The sequence below is a fragment of the Tilletiaria anomala genome, assembly GCF_000711695.1.
Source record: "Tilletiaria anomala UBC 951 chromosome Unknown K437scaffold_94, whole genome shotgun sequence".
Lineage (NCBI taxonomy): Eukaryota > Fungi > Basidiomycota > Exobasidiomycetes > Georgefischeriales > Tilletiariaceae > Tilletiaria > Tilletiaria anomala.
Window position 1 is genome coordinate 21,228 of NW_013546928.1, and position 19,703 is coordinate 40,930.

A 19,703-nucleotide genomic window follows, 5' to 3' on the forward strand; every position below is an offset into this window, starting at 1 on the left:
CGAGCCACCGCCCACCATCGTCCAACGCCTGCCCCAGTGGATGAACATCGCCGACACCCCGCACATGCTGCAGGGCTGAGCCCGACACCCCCCACAGCTGCAGCCGGCCGCGCTCGCAAACGCAAACGCACATGCGCTTCCCGACGATCACACCGCCGCAGACTCGGCCTATCGTCGCGCATCGTCCCCCTCCCCCCCTTCGTTCCTGACAACATCGATTCCATCGCATCTGATTTCCTCGTGCGCGGAAGCCCATGGAGCAGCGCCCAGCAAAGCGCCGGAAAGGCAACGGCGTGATCCTCCAGGTGCGTCCACTTCCTGAACATTCCCGTGTACACACTATGCTCAAGTGTGCTGCTCTTTTGCGCTTGACCTTGCCCTTGCTCTGTCCGCTCTCCTGACATAGCCAATCGCCATCACACGATGTGCAATCCCACCCAAGCTCAAATCCAGCAAACCCGTTGTACCGGACGGGAAGCGGCAACCTGACTACCAGCGCACCATCCCCGGTTGGCGCAGGATCGCTGGCAACGGTTGGGACCAGCTGGCGCGCTGGGAGTGCAGCGAAACCCTGATCGAGCTGCGCAAGCGCGCATACACATGGTCTGTCGCGCGCCTGGAAGATACTGCTGCGGTCAGTCCTCCGTTGAAAACTTACCAGGAGCCCAGCCAGCCTGCGTCATATGTGGGAGCTGAGCTGACGTCGCAAAATTTCCCCTTGCGCAAACTAGCGCGCTTTGGAAGAATTGTACCAGCCTTTGCTTGATGACATTCAAGATATACTCAATGAGCTCGCTTGTGAAGGCGGTCCAGGCCCGAGACACTTTGTGCCAGTTTCCTTTCTCTACGGCAATGGCGCTCTGCATCACACCTCAGGCGGCGCCGACTACGCGCGACGAGGCTGTGGGTCGGGTTTGCATACGATCCTGTTAACTGGTACGTCCTGAATATCAGAGGCACGCTTCTTGTTCAACGCAAGCAGAAAGATGCTCATCGTTTCTTGATTTTTGATCAGGAACCGATCCGCATACATCGGTCTTCCGCCAATTGCAGCAGCACCTCGCAGAGCACACACGCCAAAACCACAGCACCCTCATCATCCATGCCGAGCTATCCGCTGCCGAATGCTGGTCTCTCCCTTCAGCCCTGAGACTCGTCTTGGCTCGCCTGAGCGCACGGGTGACCTCGGCGCTCCGCGAGCACCTGCGCCTGCGTGATGGCGAGCGCGGCGACGAAGCTGAGAATAACTCTGTGCAAGCAGCGCAGCAGTATGCCGCCGCTGCTGCGTCGGGCGACACGCTCGCATTCCAACAGTTGCTGCAGCTGTACGCCTCCGCTGCGAGCCACACGGGCGAGGGAGCTGGCGAGCGCACCGTCATGTGCGTTCTTGTCGTGCCCAATGTCGCGTCCGCCGATCAGCAATGCGTCAGCGATATCCTGCAGGTGCTCCTGCGCTGCGCTAATCCAGATCTGCTGAGCACGTACGCAAGGGTAGGACGGGAAGAGCCAGGGGAATCCACCAACAGCAGCAGCATCGAACCGCTTTTACGCGGGAAGGTCGTCCTTATCGCCAGCGCGCTGTCCAATGAAACCTGGCTGGACGCTTTCCCTTTCGATACTCTGCGCTTGATGGAGATCGAGCATCTCTGCGTGCCGGATCCGCGTGCGCTATTCGACGTCATTATTGGGCGGGTGAGTGGCAGACGCAAGGCGCAGGTGTGTGGATCGACCGACGCGAGCTGACATCTTTGGGCCCCGGTCTCCAGCTCTTCATGCCGACAGCAGCAGCCGCAGCGGTGAATGGGACATCGCAAGACGAGGACCGAGGCGCACAAGCACAAGAAGAGAACGCGCTCTTGCCGATCTCCCTTGGCTTTGACGTGCTCAACACCTTGCGCCAGATCTACGAGCATTCAGAAGCAGATGTCGACAAGCTCGTTCATGCCATGCGCCTCGCGTTCCTCCACCACTACACTGCCAATCCGCTCGCAGGTTTGAGCGCGCTCATCGACCCGCCCTCCGAAGGTTGCAAGATCCTCGCCAACTACCATATGCGCTGGACAGCAGACTTTTGGACCATGATCCGCGTCCGCTTTGCTAGGGACACTAGCGCGATCAACGACGCCGGTGCTGACGAGCTCTCGGCGCGCGCGCAGCGCGACGTCGCTGCTGCGCTCGACGTGTCCTCCTGCCTCGCCGCAGATGACGCGGACGCAGGCACCGGCAGCGCCGAGGGCGATGCCCTATCACGCATGGGCGTGCTCGTCAGCCACAGCCGCGCTCTGTACCTTTGGCATGCACACGCGCGTCCCTTGGGAATTCGCATCATCCAGGCGATTGCCGCGAGCCTCTTCCAGCTCAGCCTACTTCCTGTAGCTGCAGTCCCATTGACATCGTCCCTGGCGTCCGGCCCCGCAGCGGCGGAGACGATGTGGGGCGCGACGCAACTCCTACGCGTGGCCCTCGACCCAAGCGAGGAGAGCGTGGACGCCGTCGACGCCGCGATAAGCAGGGAAATTGATGCGGCGGACTGGGTCGATGTGCTACGTGCCCTGCAGCGCGCCCAGGCACCAGCAGCAGCTGCAGCTGCGCAGATGCGCGACACCCATGCTCCGGACGGCGAAACGGCTGTGATGGCCGAATATCGCATCATGCTCGAACGTGCGCCTTCCAAGCTGCAGGCACTCATCGGGCGAATCCAAAGTGTCCTGGACGCAACGGGCCGCCCGCAACCGGCTGCTGCTGCACCTGGTGGCGCGCCGGGCCTCGCGCAGCCACAGGCCGAGGAAGCTGGGCTGCGGTACGCGATTAAGCAATGGCTCGGCAACTTGCTGGAGTGAGTAGATGATCGGTTTATCGGGTATGCATTCCCCGGGGGAGGCTGATGCTTCCCGTCTCAACCGCAGCACCATTCTACGACCTCCAGAGTTGCTCTTCCCTCTTAGTGCGATTTACTACACTGGGCCTAGCACTGCTCTCTACTTGCAGCGCCACCTGCAATCTACACCCCGCGCAAATATCCAGCTAGCGCTGGAAGCGCCGGAGCTCTGCTTCGCCAGTGCGCTTGAGCGCTTCCAGGCCTCAGACCTCAAGCCTCCGTCCTTGTCCGCCAGCCTGGACCTCACGACACACTACGCCGAGCTCAACGCGGCCGCCACGTGCGAGATCCTGCCGGACGTTGCGCAGATGTACGCGCTCTGGCTCGAAGTCGGTGATGCGAGGGTCATCAACCTCGCAGACTGGTACAACGTCTTCAAGCAGACGTTGCAGCAGAAGCGCCACTTCTCCCGGCCGTCAGCGGCTGGAGGAGGCGGCAGCGAGGGTGCTGGGCCCGGAGGAGCCGCAGGACGAGGGGATGCAGAAGCAGGAGACACTGCTATCGACAGCGATACGCTACGTGCGGGTGTAGAGAACGACCCGAGCGTCGCTGCCTTCCACGGCCTCGAGTCCATAGCGCCGTCCCGCGGTCATCGCCCGCGTCCCGGGCGCTTGCGCCAATTCATTGGTGACAGGGCCGACATGGCGGAAGAGCGCGAGATTCAGGCGCGCTTCGCGATGGCCATCTACCAACTCGCGTCCATGGGCTTCGTCAGGGGCACACAGCGCAAAGCGGAGCATGTCGCCAAGGCCATCTTCGACCTGCCTGTCCTCCCACAGGCGCAGCCGTGATCGAATGATGATGGAGACAAGCAAAGCTGCGATTTGGGTCCGTGTACATCTCATTGCACGAATCAAAGATCTTCCAGGTTCCATTTTGCCACGGGCTGTATGCTCAGATCGTGTGTCCTCTGCTCGTAGAACAGCAAGCCAGTGTGCGCGATCATCGCAGCGTTGTCTGTGCAGAATTCGAGCGGTGGGAACAGCAGGCGCGTGCCTTCTTTGCCAGCGGCGTCGAGCGTGTCGCGAAGGTGCTGCCGCAGGAAGGAGTTGCTTGCTACCCCACCGGAGCATACCACGTCTTTGATCGGCAAGTCGAGGGTGCGTTGCAGCACTAGACGCAGCTTTTCTGATATCTGAGCGACAGCTGCTTCTTGGAAAAGATGAGCAAGCGCTCGGCGCGTCTTGACATCGCTCGGGAGCGCCTGTACTGCCCGTGTCACAGTCGCCTTCAAGCCGGAGCTGGATATATAGAGGATTTCATGGTCAATATCGGCGTGATAAAGATATGACGGATTGTTACCATAGATACTTACTAAGAAAATGCAAGTTGGCCACGCATCGCACTAGGTAAGGCAATATTCTTTTGCTTTCTGAGATGCTCTTTAAGCTCCTGCACCGTCGTAATGTCTGCGGCAGCTGCAAAGGCTTCCAGTGCGGCACCCGGATTGCTATGTGCTGTGTTACCGCCCCAAGGTATGCCCATATCTCGCGCTGCCTTGTCAAATGCGTCTCTTTGGATTTCGGGGAATGTCAGAAGAGAATAAGCGACTATTGGGAGGGGTAAATGACGCACCCGATCGAGTCGTCGCTCGTCGTTGCGAGGATTTGGTACTTCTGCACTGACTCGGCCAGAACCAGCATGGTGTGCCCGCCAGAGACAAGCAGTGTCAGGAACGGGAAAGCTGGCGGGGATTCCTCGGTGAAGAAGGGTGTGAGAGCGTGTGCTGTAAGAACATGTCGTCAGCAATAGTGGAAGTGTAGGCTCTTTGGTAAGTGGTACTCACCAGCCATGTGATGAACGTAGATCAGGGGCTTATTCCACACGCTCGCAAGTGTTTTGGCAGCAACCATACCGTTCGATAGGGAGGCCATCATCCCTGGACCTCTTGTCACTGCAATCGCATCGATGTCTTTCGGTGATAAAGATTGTCCATCCATGTATTTTGTCGGCATCAAAATGCTGCTGGCACCCCATCCGTGTGATGGGCCGGCAGCAATTTGCAGCGCCTGACCAACCGCCTGAGGAACGTTGCTACCATGCCAAATCGCCGCATGGTAAGGGTGTATCCCACCAGTGGCGGAGTGATCTTGTCTGAGCACCACATTGGACAGCAGTCGTGGACGGGCTTGCGAGATTGCGGCACTGTGAACGCCAGCTGGCCAGGCCATGCCATTGATGACAGCAGCGCACGAGTCGTCGCATGAGCTGATGAGACCGGAGGGCGTTGAATGCGAAGGTTAACTTCATTCTGTTCAAATCATCGAGTAGAATCATTTTCTTCAGTACTCACCTCTCAATACCAAGCACCGTCTTCTCCCCAGGAGCTTTGAAATGAAGTCGTCGAGCTCGAAAAATCGGCCGCAAGCGCAGGCACGGTGCCGACCTTCGCAAGATTCGACTGAGGGCGTTGCTTTCAACCGCAGCGGACACACCCTGACCTAGCACAGCGCCCATGATCCCTAGAGCGTGGAGATAGATACCTGGTCAGATAAATGGCTCCACTCGCATATATCAAGCAAGTAAAAGATTGCGTCCTAGTACAAGGTGATGAAGGTTATGTCGTATCATTTTGCAATTGAGGTAGATAACGTATGAACCTACATCGTCTGATATTGCGACCACTGAAACATCAATTTCTTTGACCACCTTCTAGTGTTCTTCCTTCTGACGATTACTGGAGTCGCACTTCGGATGCAAAGCGTCGCCCATACGACCCACCCAATAGCCGCTGCAAGATCAAGGATGAACCGGAAGAACTGGTACCAGGTCTTACGCGCTGCAGAGCGCCCAAATCTCCGTGATGGGCCGGGACGATGCCCATTTCAACGACCCTCCCAATCATCCGCTGCGTCCCCATCATTGCCTAGCCACGGTGCATTCAGACACTCTCGCGCTTATTCTAGACTTTGCAACCAAAAATGCACCGATTTTACTACGCTCTATGCATCTACCCCACGAAGAAACTTACATTACAGCGCTGGAGTCTGTGCCCGGCTATCCCATGATGAAGATGGGCGCAAGGATTATGGGGATGGCCGTGTGGTGATCGAACTTGAGCCCGATTTCGACCAGACTCAGACAGCACTAGATGTGTTAAAACGTGAGCGGTCGTAGCATGGGATCAATCAAACCGTCACCTGACTTTGTGGCATTCCTTATACTTCAGGCAAAGTTCCACGAGGCTACATGCGCTTTGGCATTGCTTTGGATCAGCATGGGACCCTGTTGTCCCTCGGCGCGACATTACCACCCAACACGAGGTATCTTCATTTCATTCCAATAGCTTCCGATTTCTCTACTACAGCGTCAGTGTCAAGCGTCAGGAAGCTGCAGCAACTGTCGGCTGAACGAGCCGCTGTGCTCGCGAGAAGGTGCTTCTGGACTACCTCTGGCTATGTGCTTGGGGCGGCTCTCCAGGTCCATTTCCAGCAGAGACCACGGTCAAGCATTCTACACCTAACTGCTGCACCAGAACTTGTAGAAGATGTCTCGGGAGGTGCAGGCTTCGCTTATGACTTTTTCCTGGAGCAAAACGCTCTCGAAACCGGCGCTTCCAATGTCTCCGCGTCGGATCCGGTGGCCAACGTTATTCAACTCATTGGACGGCAGATGGGAGAGACTCCCCGCCTCGATGAAAGCGTCATGACCTCAATACAAAAGTGCTACGAGGCGCTTGTTACAGCAGATCTGCCCATCGACATCATCGCGACATCGCCCGCAGAAGCTCGGGAAGTTTTCGAGAGCAATCCTTTCAAGCTAGAGGAGCTTTCGACTGTGAAGGACGGAGATACTATCAGCTTCGTGCGTGTTGGGGAGTTCTACATCGACTTCATCCTCACAAAGCCCAATGTGCCAGATAAGAGACGCTTCGCTCTCCTACCATCCACCAACTACCTTCGCGCCGTCAAGCTTCGGCAATGGTCCACAGCAACCTGGACGCCCTCAACCCCACATGTGGGCCCGAAGGCTTTGCCAATGACTCAAGCGCTTCTTCGTGTCCGTGGCATCACTTTCCCTTCCCATGCTCAACTCAAAAAGCACATCGCCGCCCAAGAAGCAGCCAGTGCTTCTGACCACAGGACGATCGGACGCTCTCAGGCGCTATTCATGACGTCTGACGTTGCAAGTCCCGGCTCGCCCTTTATTTTGCCCCATGGAATGCGTATTGGGCGCAAAGTCGAGCGCGTTATCCGTGACCTGTACGATGTTCACGGGTACGATGAGGTTCGCACTCCGCAGCTGTTCAAAAAGGACCTGTGGGTGCGCAGCGGGCATTGGGAAAACTATAAAGATGATATGTTCAAGGTTAAGGGATTCAGAGAGGACAGCGAGTGGATGAGCGCCAGGGCGGCGCATGACGGTCATTCCTGTGTGGCCCACGGCTCCACCGCGTCTACTATGGAGGATGGAGACGAAGGAGCTTACGGACTCAAGCCAATGAACTGCCCCGGACACTGCCTCATCTATTCCAGCAAGGAGCGTTCTTACCGCGACCTGCCGCTTCGGCTAGCAGAGTTTGGCCCGCTCCACCGCAATGAATCATCAGGCTCACTGTCCGGTCTCACCAGAGTGCGCCGCTTCCATCAGGACGACGCGCACGTTTTCTGCACGCCCTATCAGGTCTCTGGCGAAATCCAGTCGATGCTTAAGATGCTCACAAATGCGTATCGCACCTTTGGATTCGAGCAGATCGAGCTCGTGCTCTCCACGCGACCAGCGCAATTCATCGGCGAGGTCGCCGAATGGGAGAAGGCAGAGGACTCTTTGCGCCAGGCCCTGGATGCTTGTGGGCGTGCGTGGTCTACCAATGAAGGCGATGGCGCGTTCTATGGGCCCAAGATCGACTGCAGGCTCGTCGATGCCGCTGGCCGAAAGCACCAGACGGCGACAATCCAGCTCGACTTTCAGCTGCCTAGGCGATTCGAATTGCGCTACGCCAATCCGGTCTCCGCGGACGGGAGTGGATACAGCATGCCAGTCATGATTCACCGGGCGATACTTGGCAGTGTCGAGCGCTTCATGGCAATATTGATCGAGAGTAGTGGTGGCAGATGGCCGTTCTGGCTTAGTCCTCGGCAAGCTATTGTTTTGCCTGTGGCGGACACGCCCGAAATCAAGGCGCATGTCGAATACGTGCGCGACTATCTTGGGCTTGGCAGGGAAATAGCCGACCAGAAGCGGTGGACTCGGGGAGTGGCGGCCGGCGAGGCTTCAAGACCAGACGATGCACTAGAACTTCCGCTGGCACGTCCGCTGCAAGTCTTCCATGTCGACCAGGATTTGAGCCTTGAGCGTCTTTCCAAGATGATCCAAAAGGCCACAACTGCTCGATACAACTTTATGCTCGTCGTTGGTGAAATGGAGGCGCGCTCGGGGACGGTGAGCGTCCGTGTCCGAGAAGACTATGCTGCTAACCCGCCTCCTGCGCTGCCTGGTAGGCCAGAGCTGAAGAAGGAAATGGGAGAGTACGAGCTGCACAAGCTACGAAGGCTCTTCGAAGAGCTCGACACAAATCACTGGTAGTCATTAAGCTCTCAGTACCTGCTTATGATTTTTACATGTGTTCATGTAATTCCGTGAAAACATTCATATTTTTGCGAAACTTAATTGCACCGAATTTTAATCCGGGGGCTCTTGCAAGGAACCACTGCCGGTAGCGACAGCGACTTTTGTTCAGTCGTGTCACGATCTCCCCCACCCAATCTACCAGAAGAACCGAGCCTTACGGCTCAGAGGGACGGTGTATGGCCCAAGAAGGGCGTTGATGGTTTATTCCAAGATTCCGACTTCGTCGGAAGCAGAGACGGCGGCAAAGGCGCTCAAGCAAGGGAGGGAAGAGGTGTCATCATGGCGCACCTTCGCCACAGCGCTGCAAAAGTGCTTCGTGCACCTGGGCCTGCTCGTCATTCACGTCTTCGACAAATTTGTTCGTGTCAAACGACGAGGGTCCAATATCACTTCAATTCCGGACATTCCCATTTTTCAACTGCGACAGATTCCGCAGCTAAAGATATTAAGGATATGAAGGGAAAGGGAAAAGCGAAGACAGGCAGCGATGGGTCAAACAAGAATGCCTTTTCTTCAACCCTGCTGCTCCCCAACACCGACTTTCCGATCAGAGCAGATGCACCCAAGCGTGAGCATCTCTTCCGGGGGCGTACGACAACGGATTTGTATCGTTGGCAATGGTCGCGATTTAAGCAGCGTCAGAACTGTCATCCTTTGGAAGCTTCGTCGTCATCTACTTCCTGCAGCGGCAGCAGCACGGCAACTAATCAAGCAGCTGACACTGAGCCGGAACGACCTTTCATGCTGCACGATGGACCACCGTACGCAAACGGACATCTGCACATGGGTCATGCGTTGAACAAGATTCTCAAGGACTTCATCAACAGATACCAGGTCCTTCGTGGCCGAGGCGTTCACTACGCGCCCGGCTGGGACTGTCACGGGCTTCCGATTGAGCTGAAGGCGCTTTCGGAGCTCGAGTCCGACATTAACGTCCAATCTACATCTGGCTCAAAGAAAAAGGCTAACTTAGGATCAAGGACGCGGCCAAGAACAAAACGACAGCTGGAAGCGCTAGAGATCAGGCAGCTGGCACGTCGTAAAGCTCTCGAGGCCATTGAAGTGCAAAAAGGAGAATTCAAGGAGTTCGGAATCATGGCCGATTGGGATGATCCACGGCGAACTTACCGTACGCTGGACGTCGATTATGAGATTCGACAGCTCAAAATCTTTGGAGAAATGGCGAAGAAGGGTGAGGCATCTTCGGAAGCAGGATAATTGATTGTGCACTAATCCATTTTCCTTTCATCTGGTTACATCCGAGAAAGGCCTAATCTATCGCGCCAGACGGCCTGTCTACTGGTCCCCTTCTACGCGCACGGCCCTAGCGGAAGCAGAATTAGAGTACATCGAAGATTACCTTTCTCATTCTGTCTATGTCCGCTTGCCCCTCGCATCGTTCTCGGACGATCTTCGCGCATCGCTAGAAGCCACAAGGGAACAGGGCAACGGGAATGATCTCACAAGAAAGGCTCTTGAAGGGACGATTGCGATTGACCTTGTCGTCTGGACGACAACGCCATGGTCACTGCCATCTAACATGGCGGTGGCTGTCCATCCCGATCTAGAGTATAGTCTTGTCGCACTAGAACGACAGCCACACGAAGAATATACACTGCCGAGGTTGTTAATCGTTGGAACCGATCGTATCGAAGCCATTTCCAAGGTACAAGCCGGACCATACACGCCAGTGCCACGACGAAATCAACAACCACAGCTCACAACGGGCGTGATTGTTCCAGACGACGCAAGTGAAGAATCCCAGCGCATGCCTGTAGCTGAAGCAGTTGGTCCACAGCTCGTTGGGCCGCTGAAGGAGCTCGCACGGTTCCGTGGAAGTGTTCTTCTCGGTTCCAGCTATGTGCCCCCACTTCAGCGAACCGATCGGGAGATTGGCTTGCGGGCCTCGAGTACAAGCAGGCCGGTCATCGGTGCCGACTACGTGACGGCCGAGACAGGTACTGGTCTTGTGCACACTGCTCCTGCACACGGTGCAGAGGACTACGAGTGCATGAAAGGGTTAGGGTTACTCGACCGGGAGCAGCCTTTTTCACCCATTGACGATAGTGGCTGCTTTACGGATGACCTATCGTTGCTCGGATTCACACTGGTGGCGCCTGATGTCACGTCTACAGAAGGGGCAGCATCAGTGCCAGGGTCTGCGATTTCTGCAGCGCAGCTGGTCGGCCAGGAAGCTCTGGGACAAGGGGGGCGCACGATTGTCTCCCTACTTCACAAATCCGGACTGTTGCTCAGTGAGGCTCCACAACGCCATCGATACCCGTGTGACTGGCGTTCCAAGCACCCAATAATCATACGCGCTACGTGGCAATGGTTTGCAGATCTCTCACGCATCAAATCTCATGCGCTCAAAGCCCTAGAACACGTTCACTTTACACCTACCACATCGCGGACAAGGCTGCAGAGCTTTGTTCAAGGTAGAAGCGAATGGTGTATATCTCGCCAGCGCGCGTGGGGCGTGCCAATACCGGTACTGTATGATGAAGCGTGTGGGCAGCCACTGCTCACCGTTGACAACATCGAACACATCGTCGGCGTGCTCAAAGAAAAGGGGATGGACTACTGGTGGACTGGAGAGGCGGATGAATTCGTCGCGCCACAGTATGCGCGAGAGAAAAGCGGGAAATGTTGGATTAAGGGAACGGACACGATTGATGTCTGGTTCGACTCCGGAAGCTCATGGGCTGTCATGGAGGACTATCTCCATGAAGAGGGAGTGGTGCAGCATACTAATCGCGCCGGTTACCCGGTAGCAGACGTCTACCTTGAAGGTTCAGATCAGCATAGGGGATGGTTCCAATCCTCGCTCCTTACGCGCATTTCTACCGGCCGAGCTTCCTCGGAAGAAAACAGCCAATGGTCCGCACCGTACAAACACATCGTCACACATGGCATGGTTGTCGATAAGGAGGGCAAGAAGATGTCCAAGTCTATCGGCAACACCATCTCCCCTCTCGAGTTCATCCGCGGGAATGCCAAGCGGCAGATTCCAGCGTATGGCACCGATGTTCTGCGCCTGTGGGTTGCGCGAAGCGATTACACAAAGGAAGCGCCGGTTGGTAACGAAATCGTCAAGAAGGCTGCAGATGCATTGAGAAAGCTAAGGAACACCGCCAGATTCATGCTTGCGAATCTCAAAACGGAACGCGTGAAGCCACTCGCCAATGTCAAGCTTGATTTCGTGAGTATTGCCTCTGTGCATGAGGCTCAGGTTGTTTCTAATTGCGTGTCTTTAAGTGTGAGCTCTATACTCTGCACCAGCTAGCCCTGTTAGAACAAGCATGTCTGCAAGCGTACGACGCGTTTGACTTTGCAACAGTCGCCCGAAAGCTGAACGAGTTCGTCAGCGCATCGCTGTCCACCTTTTACCTGGACATTACCAAAGACGTGTTATATTCCGATGCACGCGACAGTCCACGCAGACAAGCAGTGCTGGCCACTCTCGATCAGGTCCTGCGTACTCTGACAGCTATCCTTGCTCCCATCACGCCGCACCTTGCTGAAGAAATCCATCAATATCGACAGTCGGATTCCGAGGCGCATGAATGTGACACATTCGTTTCGGCCTTCGAAGCCGGGTGGCAACCAGTTGTATGTGTAAAGCCCCGCACATTGTTCTGCTGAACGGCACTGAAATGTCCCCGTCTTCATTCTTCAGCCCCTCAATTTCCTCAGCTCGGAGGTAGCAGCCGAAGGTGCAGCTCTGATGGGCCTACGACAAAAGGTGCTTTTACTCGTTGAGCAAGGTCGCCAGCAATCTTTCCTCAAGTCGGCTCTCGAGGCCGACGTGCACATACGAGCCACCTCAGCAATGGACGCAATGCTTATGGGCGCAGTGGAAAAGCACGGTGAGCTTTCCGAGTACATCCTTGTTCGTTTAGGTTCAGAGCTGATAGGAGTCTGTATCCCCAAACCCCCATAGAGTCCGATTTGGCACGCTTTTTAAACGTCTCGCGCCTTCTGCACCGTGATAGTCTCGATATCTCTGCCTCGCAATGGCAGGTGACAGGCGAGCATATGGGCCTGAGCATCACCATTAGCGCACCGCAGCAGGCCAAGTGCCCCAGGTGTTGGCTCTTCACTCGGTCAGAGGGCACCGAGCTTTGCGCCAGGTGTGACAGCGTAGTTCACGCGCACTGATTGCGTAAACATTAGTACATAAGCTAGGCTAGGCTGCAGTTGTTGCCGGACTGGTGTTGTAACATCGTAAGCTCAACGAATTTTCTCGAATGCGAATGCTTGGTAGATCGCTATGAAACGTATGAATTCGCGATAAGTAAATATGAGAAGGCGGCGCTGGTGCAGACAACATGGACTCACATGCTGCTTCCCACATTTCGTCATCTAGAAGTGGCTGCTTTGTCCTCCGATCGACCACGTCCATCCTTTCGAGCAGCGAACCGAAGCTCCCATCGCTACGCTCTTCCTCGAAAACTTGCAAGAAGTTATTGCGGTAGATCTTCTTCATTCCATATTCGAAAGCAAGTCTAAGAAAAATGAAGGCATCTCCATCAGCGCTCGAAGTACAGCCAAAGTGCCTTCGACAAAAGGACTCACGATTCGAATTGCGTCCAATCGACTACGTACTCGGGCACATTCTCGACTGCATCGTCCAAAAAGAAGTTGTACTTGTGCCCAAAGATGGGGAAGCTCTCCCGCTGCTCAAACTCAACAGAGTAGATCGAATTACCGAATTTAAGCTGACCCTCTGGCAGCTCTTTTAACTTGGACCGAAGCCGATCCCCGTCCGGAATCGTTCCGATGAAGATGCCGCCTTTCCGCAGGTACTTGGATATGTTCTCAAGCATAACACGGACTTTTGGAATGTCAGACCATGCGTAATGCATGCAAAATTGGAGGCTGAGATTGTCGAATTGCAGTTCCAGAACCTCGGCTGGGACTTTTTCGAAGAGCGGTATCTTCACAGCATGCAGCACGTTGGTCAGGATCAGGGCAAGTGCTGTTAGCAGCCATCTCCAAACTCACCCCGAAGCAGTCGAAAGCATAAAAGTCGGCAGTATAGCAATGCTTTCGATCAAAGTACCTACTTTGCGCATGTTGTATCGAGACCTCCGCGATGTCGATCATGACCAGATGAGAAGCACGCGCCTTGTCCCATTTAGCCAAGTCACCACCTTTCCCGCAACCGAGTTCCATTACACGAGGCCCAAGACGTCTAGAGCGCCTGCCCTCCACCTCGCCTTTGTCTTCGCCATTGGAACCAGGGGACGGACGATCCCGGGCGTAGCGTCCGATTAGGATCGACTTGATCCAGTTGTTGAACTTGCGCAGTGGAAAGATGCGACTCCTCTCGCGCCCTTGTACGCCAACATCGTGTCGCCGGTTGTAGTGCTCTGCGACTTCGCCGGCGTTCTCGATGGGCCGTTGCCCATCCTGATATATGCTCGTGCTTGCGCTGCCTGCAGCGCCACCCTCAGCCATTCGTCGGAGTGGATTCTGATGTCGCCGCTTGAAAGATTCTATCTCATCAGGTAGAATGGGCTGCAAAATTGAGCCAGGACGAGAAAAGCGCTCTCTCGGTGCGTAACGGGAAGCTTTGACTGTGGGCATCGGCGCGGCGGAGGCGGCGGACGAGGGCTCTGACAGAGGGTCTTCTTTCGCATCGGATGAAGTAGAGGCCGGAATTGGCGATGAAGTGCGCATCGACTTGGCAAATGGATGAATGGCTTGAGGTGAAGACATCCCTTTCGCCTCTTGATTCTCATCCGTAAAAGCCTTGCGGGCCTTTTTCTGAGGGGGACCACCAATTTTTTCCGCTGCTGCTGCGGCAGCACAGTTCACAGAGAATGGGACGAGTTCTTCGTTTGGAACCATGACTGAATGCTTCCTCCTGACCCCTGCAGTAGTTGTGACATTCCGCAGAGAGGCAGGAATTGGTTCGGCTCCTGCAGTCTTCGGGGATGCCAGGGTAGCCTGGTGGTTCTCTACTGATTGAACGGTGGTTGACGAAGAGGTAGCTGTGGGATCCAGCGGGTACCCAGAAGCTTCGTCCGCTTGAGAGGTGGGTGCGACACTGGCAACTGCTGGAGTAGAGCCAGAATCGATAGACAGAGTCGAAGTTGTCGGCGAAGCCAATGCAGCCCCAGTCGACCTCAGTGTCGAGACCTCAGGAAGCTGAGGAATTATTCTGCTAACGTCTGGCGAGCGAGATGCAGGTTTGTCTGGGACAACGAAGCCATTTCTTACTTTCCCTTCTGATGAACGCGACCTGCCGCCCTCTTCGAGCCTTATGGAAGGTACGAAGGCTGCAGCTGGCGTGATGGGCCCTCCCACAGGGCTCGGTCCGTGTAGCAACGTGGCAAATCGACCCTTTGGACTGTCTGCCAACGCAAACCGCTCGACTGAGGCTCCAGACCCAAGTTCAGGCGAGGAAGAAGCGTGCATCGAGATGGACGGCGCTCTCGATGCTGATATGGATGAGGATCTCGACTTTGGCGTGCTGCGCTCTACCGGTCCTGCCTCTCCACCATTGAGAATGTTGACCAAACTCGGGCTGCGCTCTTGGCGTCCGTATCCTCCGGCAGACAGCGGCAGCTGGGTGTGAGCCGAGAAGGGCGAGCCAAACTGGATGCTGTTCCCAGTAAGCAACAACGAAGCTGTCATTGGTGCAATTGCATGACTTGTTCTCGACAGCGCGGTGTCTACTCGCTGCCCCTCTCGATCTTGACCCGTAAAGGCTGGCGAAGATGATGATGGGTTGAGGATGTCCGCAATTGATGCCCGGGTCCGCACAGGCGACATCATACCGCTCGCATCGCCACTTACGCTTCCGTCTCCCAAGCTCGTGCGCGAAGAGGATGAGCCGGATCGATCAAGGCTCGGATGTACCACAGCAGGCAGTGCATCTTTTCCTAGGGTTGGGAAGCCAGCATCCGCCTTCTCGCGAGTGGGCGATGGATTCGGGTCACGGACGGGATCGTAACCGGGCATGACGGCGACCGCGCCGTCTCCTGCTGGCGAGTGACTTGTGACAAGTGCCCCTTGGCCGGTTGGCGGCGGCGTGAATCAAACCACGCGAGCGCCTTGGATCAGCAGGTGCGACAAAGCACTGAGGTGCAGCATGCAAAGGACACCGGAGTGCACATGCATGTGCCAGGCAGATTGAGGTGTATGGTCTTCCGATACTTTTTTCTCCCCGGACCGATAATGGTCATGTCAAGACGCGGGAGTCGGAAATGTGATGTGGACGAGACGACTCGAGAAACCGAGCTACTTGTCCATCTCGACCCTCGAAAAGGTTAAGGGACCAACTTTAAATGGCACTGACCCAATCATCCCAAGACGATCTTCTTTTGATACACACCCGCTGCCGGCAGCTTTAGGGCTCTTAGAAGATGTGCACTTAGTACTGAGGTGTTATGGAAGAGGCGTGCATAAGTGTACCGCGAGGCGCACCGACCCACGCCACCATGTCGGAGACGGTGTCGACACCCGTCAAGCTGCCAGGCTTTGTCGATGCCACCAAGCTTTTTGCCAAAGCTTGTGACAGTGAGCCTTCTGGCGATACAGCAGATTGCATGATATTCTGACCACGTCGCTCGAATCTTAGACCTTCCACTGGGAAAGCTCGTGCACCAACCAGGATTCACCATGATGGACACCATGGGAGCTGTTGAGGTGCGCTGCTGATCCTGGACGGTGCAGAGTTGCGCCTGCGCTGCTGACGTATCGACAGTGGTGCAACCTGATTCACAACAGGCCATGGAACCTCGAACTGACACGGGTATGGAAGCGCTGGAAATAGACTTGCCCGTGCAAGACCAAAGGCCATACGACTGCAGCGTTGCATTCGACCCAGCCTCGCACTCTCAGGAATACACCGTGGCAGATGTTTGCTTCATTATGGACCGGCTTCTCGCGTGCGATGTGAGCCTCATTTTCTCGACAAACTTGGCCAGGGGCTGGGCTGAAATTTGGAACTCGCGCCTTATTTCACTAGGTCGGATACCAGTCCGCGATGCCACTGTCTCGCACGTTGTACACGTGCAGATGGTTGCACGAATGTGACCAATTTATCCGGGAAGTTCTCCCTCAAGGACCAACTGTTATGCATGCTTTACATGCATATGTCTCCTCAACTTGTTTTTCAACAAGTCTCATTTGGAAAGAGTTGGTCAAGGGCAATGTTTACGACGTGAGTATGAATTGTGTTAGCGTGTATGCCGTGTATGCCGTGTCTGACCGAAGCGAGCGCGGTCCCATACTGACAGGGTGAGGATTTTCAAGGGGACAAGTCAGGGCTGAGCATCTTGGACACACATTGCACTTCTAGGGAGCATGCGATTGCTGGGCTCGATGCTTCGTTGGCTCGAATCACATCAGACCCAGCTTTAACAGCTAGCGAGAAGGATGCCCTCAAACTACGTCTCCTCTTCCGAAAGGTATGGGCCGTCCCTTATGCTTGAAGTATCCTATGTGGCTACATGATACTGAATTGCAACAACAGCACATTTTGCTTTGTTTAGATCTGCTGAGCGACATTCCGCAAAGCTTCAACAGCGGAAATATCGCAGACCTTCCTGTTCACGTTAGGGGTGCCGAGTCCTCACTTCGGGCACTCACAAAATCAGAGGATTGCGTTGGAACACCGCCGGCAGATGGCGCCAGGGCATTGAAAAGACTGTCCGAGCCGCACCTTTCGCGTGCTCCATCAGCACGGGCTTCAGCTGCATTTGATATTGGGATTCATCGGCGACTCGCATCGCACGTTCCTTCTCAGTCGAGAGCCCTCCCGAGCGCAAGCGAAGCTCTCGCTTTCTTCGACCGCTGGCTTCGAGGTGTGAAGCTTATCAACGAGATGCTGCAAAAACCAAGCTGGCGCTCCTGGCATCAGTTGCTCGTCTATGGAACCAATCCCGGCCGTTCGGGGGACAATTTGTCGTTTCTGGATGCGCTTGGGGGCTCTACCCAGACGCAAGGAAATAATGAGAAACCCGCCTACATCCGATCAATCATGCAGAGCGCCATCTGCAATAGCCCAAACAACGTAGTCGCGGGCTGCAAGACACTAGAATGGCTTCGAGCCTCTTTCTTGGCAGACTGCATCGGTTTAAGTGCCGCCGAAATGGACCAGCAGTTGCGCCTGTTGGAAAATCTTCAGGCACCTGACGCACAATCCTCACAGTTCGGTCTACTCGACGAAGATGTCTTTGCTCTTCCACCCCGCCACCCATCAGACGAACCTGGTGTAGTAAAGCGAGTCTTAACTCAGTTGTCTTGGGCGTTGCCGCAACTCTCCGGGTATCTCGTCGATTTCCTGTGTACCTTTTGCCAGAACGGGCCGCGCCAGCATCGAAACTTTGCGAAAAGATATCAGCAGTGGGTCGCTCTGTCCGACTCAGTGAGCTTGCTAGAACTATCTGTACTACTTTTTGACTTCTTGCTGACATCACCTCTCCTTTGTGGGATGTTTCAGATGGCCCAAATCAGTGAGGACGCTGCTCTATTCAACAGTGGTTGTGCACGGTCGATCGAGAAGGTATACGCTTGCGTCCAGTCAATCACCATGGAGATCATGCTGCAAGTTGTTCTTCTCGGCTTTCGCCTCCAACTATACGCCCCGCCAGAATTCCTATCAGCATACTGGGTGACGACGTTTTTGGCAGGCGAGCGTGGACTCCTCTTAAGTCACATTATGAAGCAAGCAAAAGCAAGCAGCAGCCCTAATGCAGCCGACGGTGCATTATTGGAGTCCGTGCAGCTTGAGATGGACATGATGACAGTTTTAAGCCAGCTATCTGAAGGACTGTATAGGGTGAGTCTTTTAAACGTTTCTCAGTTTCTCAGCTTTTGTTGACCGTTGATCCGGCATCGCAGCTCTGCTCTGGCCTAAAAATTTGCTTCCATGGTAGGCTCTATGACGCATCTTTCCGTTCCAGCGTCTCCAAGACTCAATTTTATCGTCGTTTCAAGTGGCTCAAAGGGTCACAACCAGCCGGGGTACCATCCCAGCTGGACTCCCTCTGGCACCAATGTGAATCATTCTTCGCGAAGGAATGTTTGGAACCAAAGGGGGCTCAACTTGAGTTCGTTGAGGATCTGTTCATTGACACGGTTGATGGTTCGATGAGCCATGATGCCGGGCAGAGAGGGGTGGCATGGGACTTTCTGCGAGCACTCGGACAGAACGCAGCGATATACCTTGAAAAATGCAACGCTGTTCCCACCAATGAAAAATGCGCCCTGGAAATGTCGTGGCAAGACCAGGCATGCTTTCCCAAAATTACCTTTGTAAACATACAGCAAGTTTAAGTTGCATGCGATGTTCAAACGGAATTTTCGCAGCCCATGCTATTTGGACTGGTTAATCAAATGTGCCCTCCACGGATATCTTGATCACAGCCATTGAACGTGTGAGGACTGAGAAGTGTTGATGGGTTTATTCGTTAATGGGGCGCACTTGCGATAGGAGGAGCAACGATGGCGGCCACAGGATGAGCCGCCGAGCTCCATGGTATAACTAGTTTAAACGAGAAGCGAACTAATCATATGTGATCGAAATCGTTTCTCGTTCGTACTCAGCTTTCATCGTTGGGTATCCTCATCATACGAACTGCGCCTCTGGAGCAGCTGACTGCTGATATCCTAGGGATCTACCAAACGCTGTCGTCTGCTTTGCCTCCGTGGCACTCTTCGCTCTCGGCAGCGCTTCTTCAACCAGCTGCTCATGTCAGGCAAACCCCTCGGTCATGCCCTCCATTCTTGCGCTGCTGATAGTCTACTGCATCGCCTTCGCAAGTGCATCGTGCCATGTTTTTGGTATAAAGCAAGCTCCACTTTTATCGCTTGCCCATTCCCTTCAGCTATCTTAAGAATGGACCGCATTAGGTACCTTTTCGGTTCGAATGCGGGAGCTTCCGTTCGCTGCTAATCCAGCTTTGGCTTTCGGCAACCTTGCTTTCTTGTAGCCTCTTGGACGTTTCATCTGCTACGCCTTCTCGACCGAGCTGCTCAATGCCAGCACGAATTCGAGGCGAATGACAAGTCGGTCTGCAACCAGGACAGTCTAAGCTCAGACGGGGACCTTGCCTTTAACATGTTGAGGAAGATAGAGAAGTCAATTGCGCGCCACCGACTCGCCGCAAGGCTGATGGCCTCATGTTCACATTCCTTAAGAGTGTAGAGCCAATTCAGATCGTACTTCCTACCAAGGCCTCTGAAACGCAATTCAGGCAGTACTGTTCAGTTTCCCACCGTTGGACCACTGACTCAC

At 54.9% G+C, this 19,703-nt stretch overlaps 6 protein-coding genes across 6 annotated transcripts; 4 read left to right on the top strand and 2 right to left on the bottom strand.

Moving 5' to 3' along the window:
- Positions 1-11: 11 nt before the first annotated feature.
- On the top strand, positions 12-3,744 carry K437DRAFT_295902 (uncharacterized protein). The gene is made up of 6 exons (XM_013385843.1): positions 12-305; positions 407-634; positions 732-936; positions 1,016-1,692; positions 1,767-2,836; positions 2,907-3,744. The coding sequence occupies exons 1-6, from the start codon at positions 255-257 to the stop codon at positions 3,667-3,669; spliced, it is 2,994 nt and encodes a 997-aa protein (XP_013241297.1). The 5' UTR covers positions 12-254; the 3' UTR covers positions 3,670-3,744.
- K437DRAFT_227496 (peptidase M22, glycoprotease) lies at positions 3,732-5,049 on the bottom strand (the record flags this gene model as incomplete). Its single annotated transcript, XM_013385844.1, has 4 exons — positions 3,732-4,119; positions 4,194-4,391; positions 4,454-4,604; positions 4,665-5,049. 4 exons carry the CDS (start codon positions 5,047-5,049, stop codon positions 3,732-3,734), a joined length of 1,122 nt encoding a protein of 373 aa, XP_013241298.1.
- Positions 5,050-5,315: 266 nt separating this feature from the next.
- On the top strand, positions 5,316-8,484 carry K437DRAFT_238999 (threonyl-tRNA synthetase). Its single transcript, XM_013385845.1, has 3 exons — positions 5,316-5,461; positions 5,535-5,981; positions 6,048-8,484. The coding sequence occupies exons 2-3, from the start codon at positions 5,573-5,575 to the stop codon at positions 8,402-8,404; spliced, it is 2,766 nt and encodes a 921-aa protein (XP_013241299.1). The 5' UTR covers positions 5,316-5,461; positions 5,535-5,572; the 3' UTR covers positions 8,405-8,484.
- Positions 8,485-8,902: 418 nt separating this feature from the next.
- Positions 8,903-12,693, top strand: K437DRAFT_250231 (isoleucyl-tRNA synthetase; the record flags this gene model as incomplete). The annotated part of the gene is made up of 7 exons (XM_013385846.1): positions 8,903-9,086; positions 9,165-9,382; positions 9,455-9,641; positions 9,718-11,651; positions 11,708-12,061; positions 12,129-12,318; positions 12,393-12,693. The coding sequence occupies 7 exons, from the start codon at positions 8,903-8,905 to the stop codon at positions 12,608-12,610; spliced, it is 3,285 nt and encodes a 1,094-aa protein (XP_013241300.1). The 3' UTR covers positions 12,611-12,693.
- On the bottom strand, positions 12,402-15,591 carry K437DRAFT_191690 (uncharacterized protein). Its single transcript, XM_013385847.1, has 4 exons — positions 13,457-15,591; positions 13,028-13,389; positions 12,791-12,957; positions 12,402-12,720 (listed from the first exon to the last, which is right to left on the bottom strand). The coding sequence occupies exons 1-4, from the start codon at positions 15,419-15,421 to the stop codon at positions 12,683-12,685; spliced, it is 2,532 nt and encodes an 843-aa protein (XP_013241301.1). The 5' UTR covers positions 15,422-15,591; the 3' UTR covers positions 12,402-12,682.
- On the top strand, positions 15,591-18,823 carry K437DRAFT_275785 (uncharacterized protein). Its single transcript, XM_013385848.1, has 8 exons — positions 15,591-15,979; positions 16,041-16,108; positions 16,190-16,357; positions 16,431-16,625; positions 16,702-16,872; positions 16,938-17,831; positions 17,907-18,245; positions 18,308-18,823. The coding sequence occupies exons 1-8, from the start codon at positions 15,850-15,852 to the stop codon at positions 18,740-18,742; spliced, it is 2,400 nt and encodes a 799-aa protein (XP_013241302.1). The 5' UTR covers positions 15,591-15,849; the 3' UTR covers positions 18,743-18,823.
- Positions 18,824-19,703: the final 880 nt, after the last annotated feature.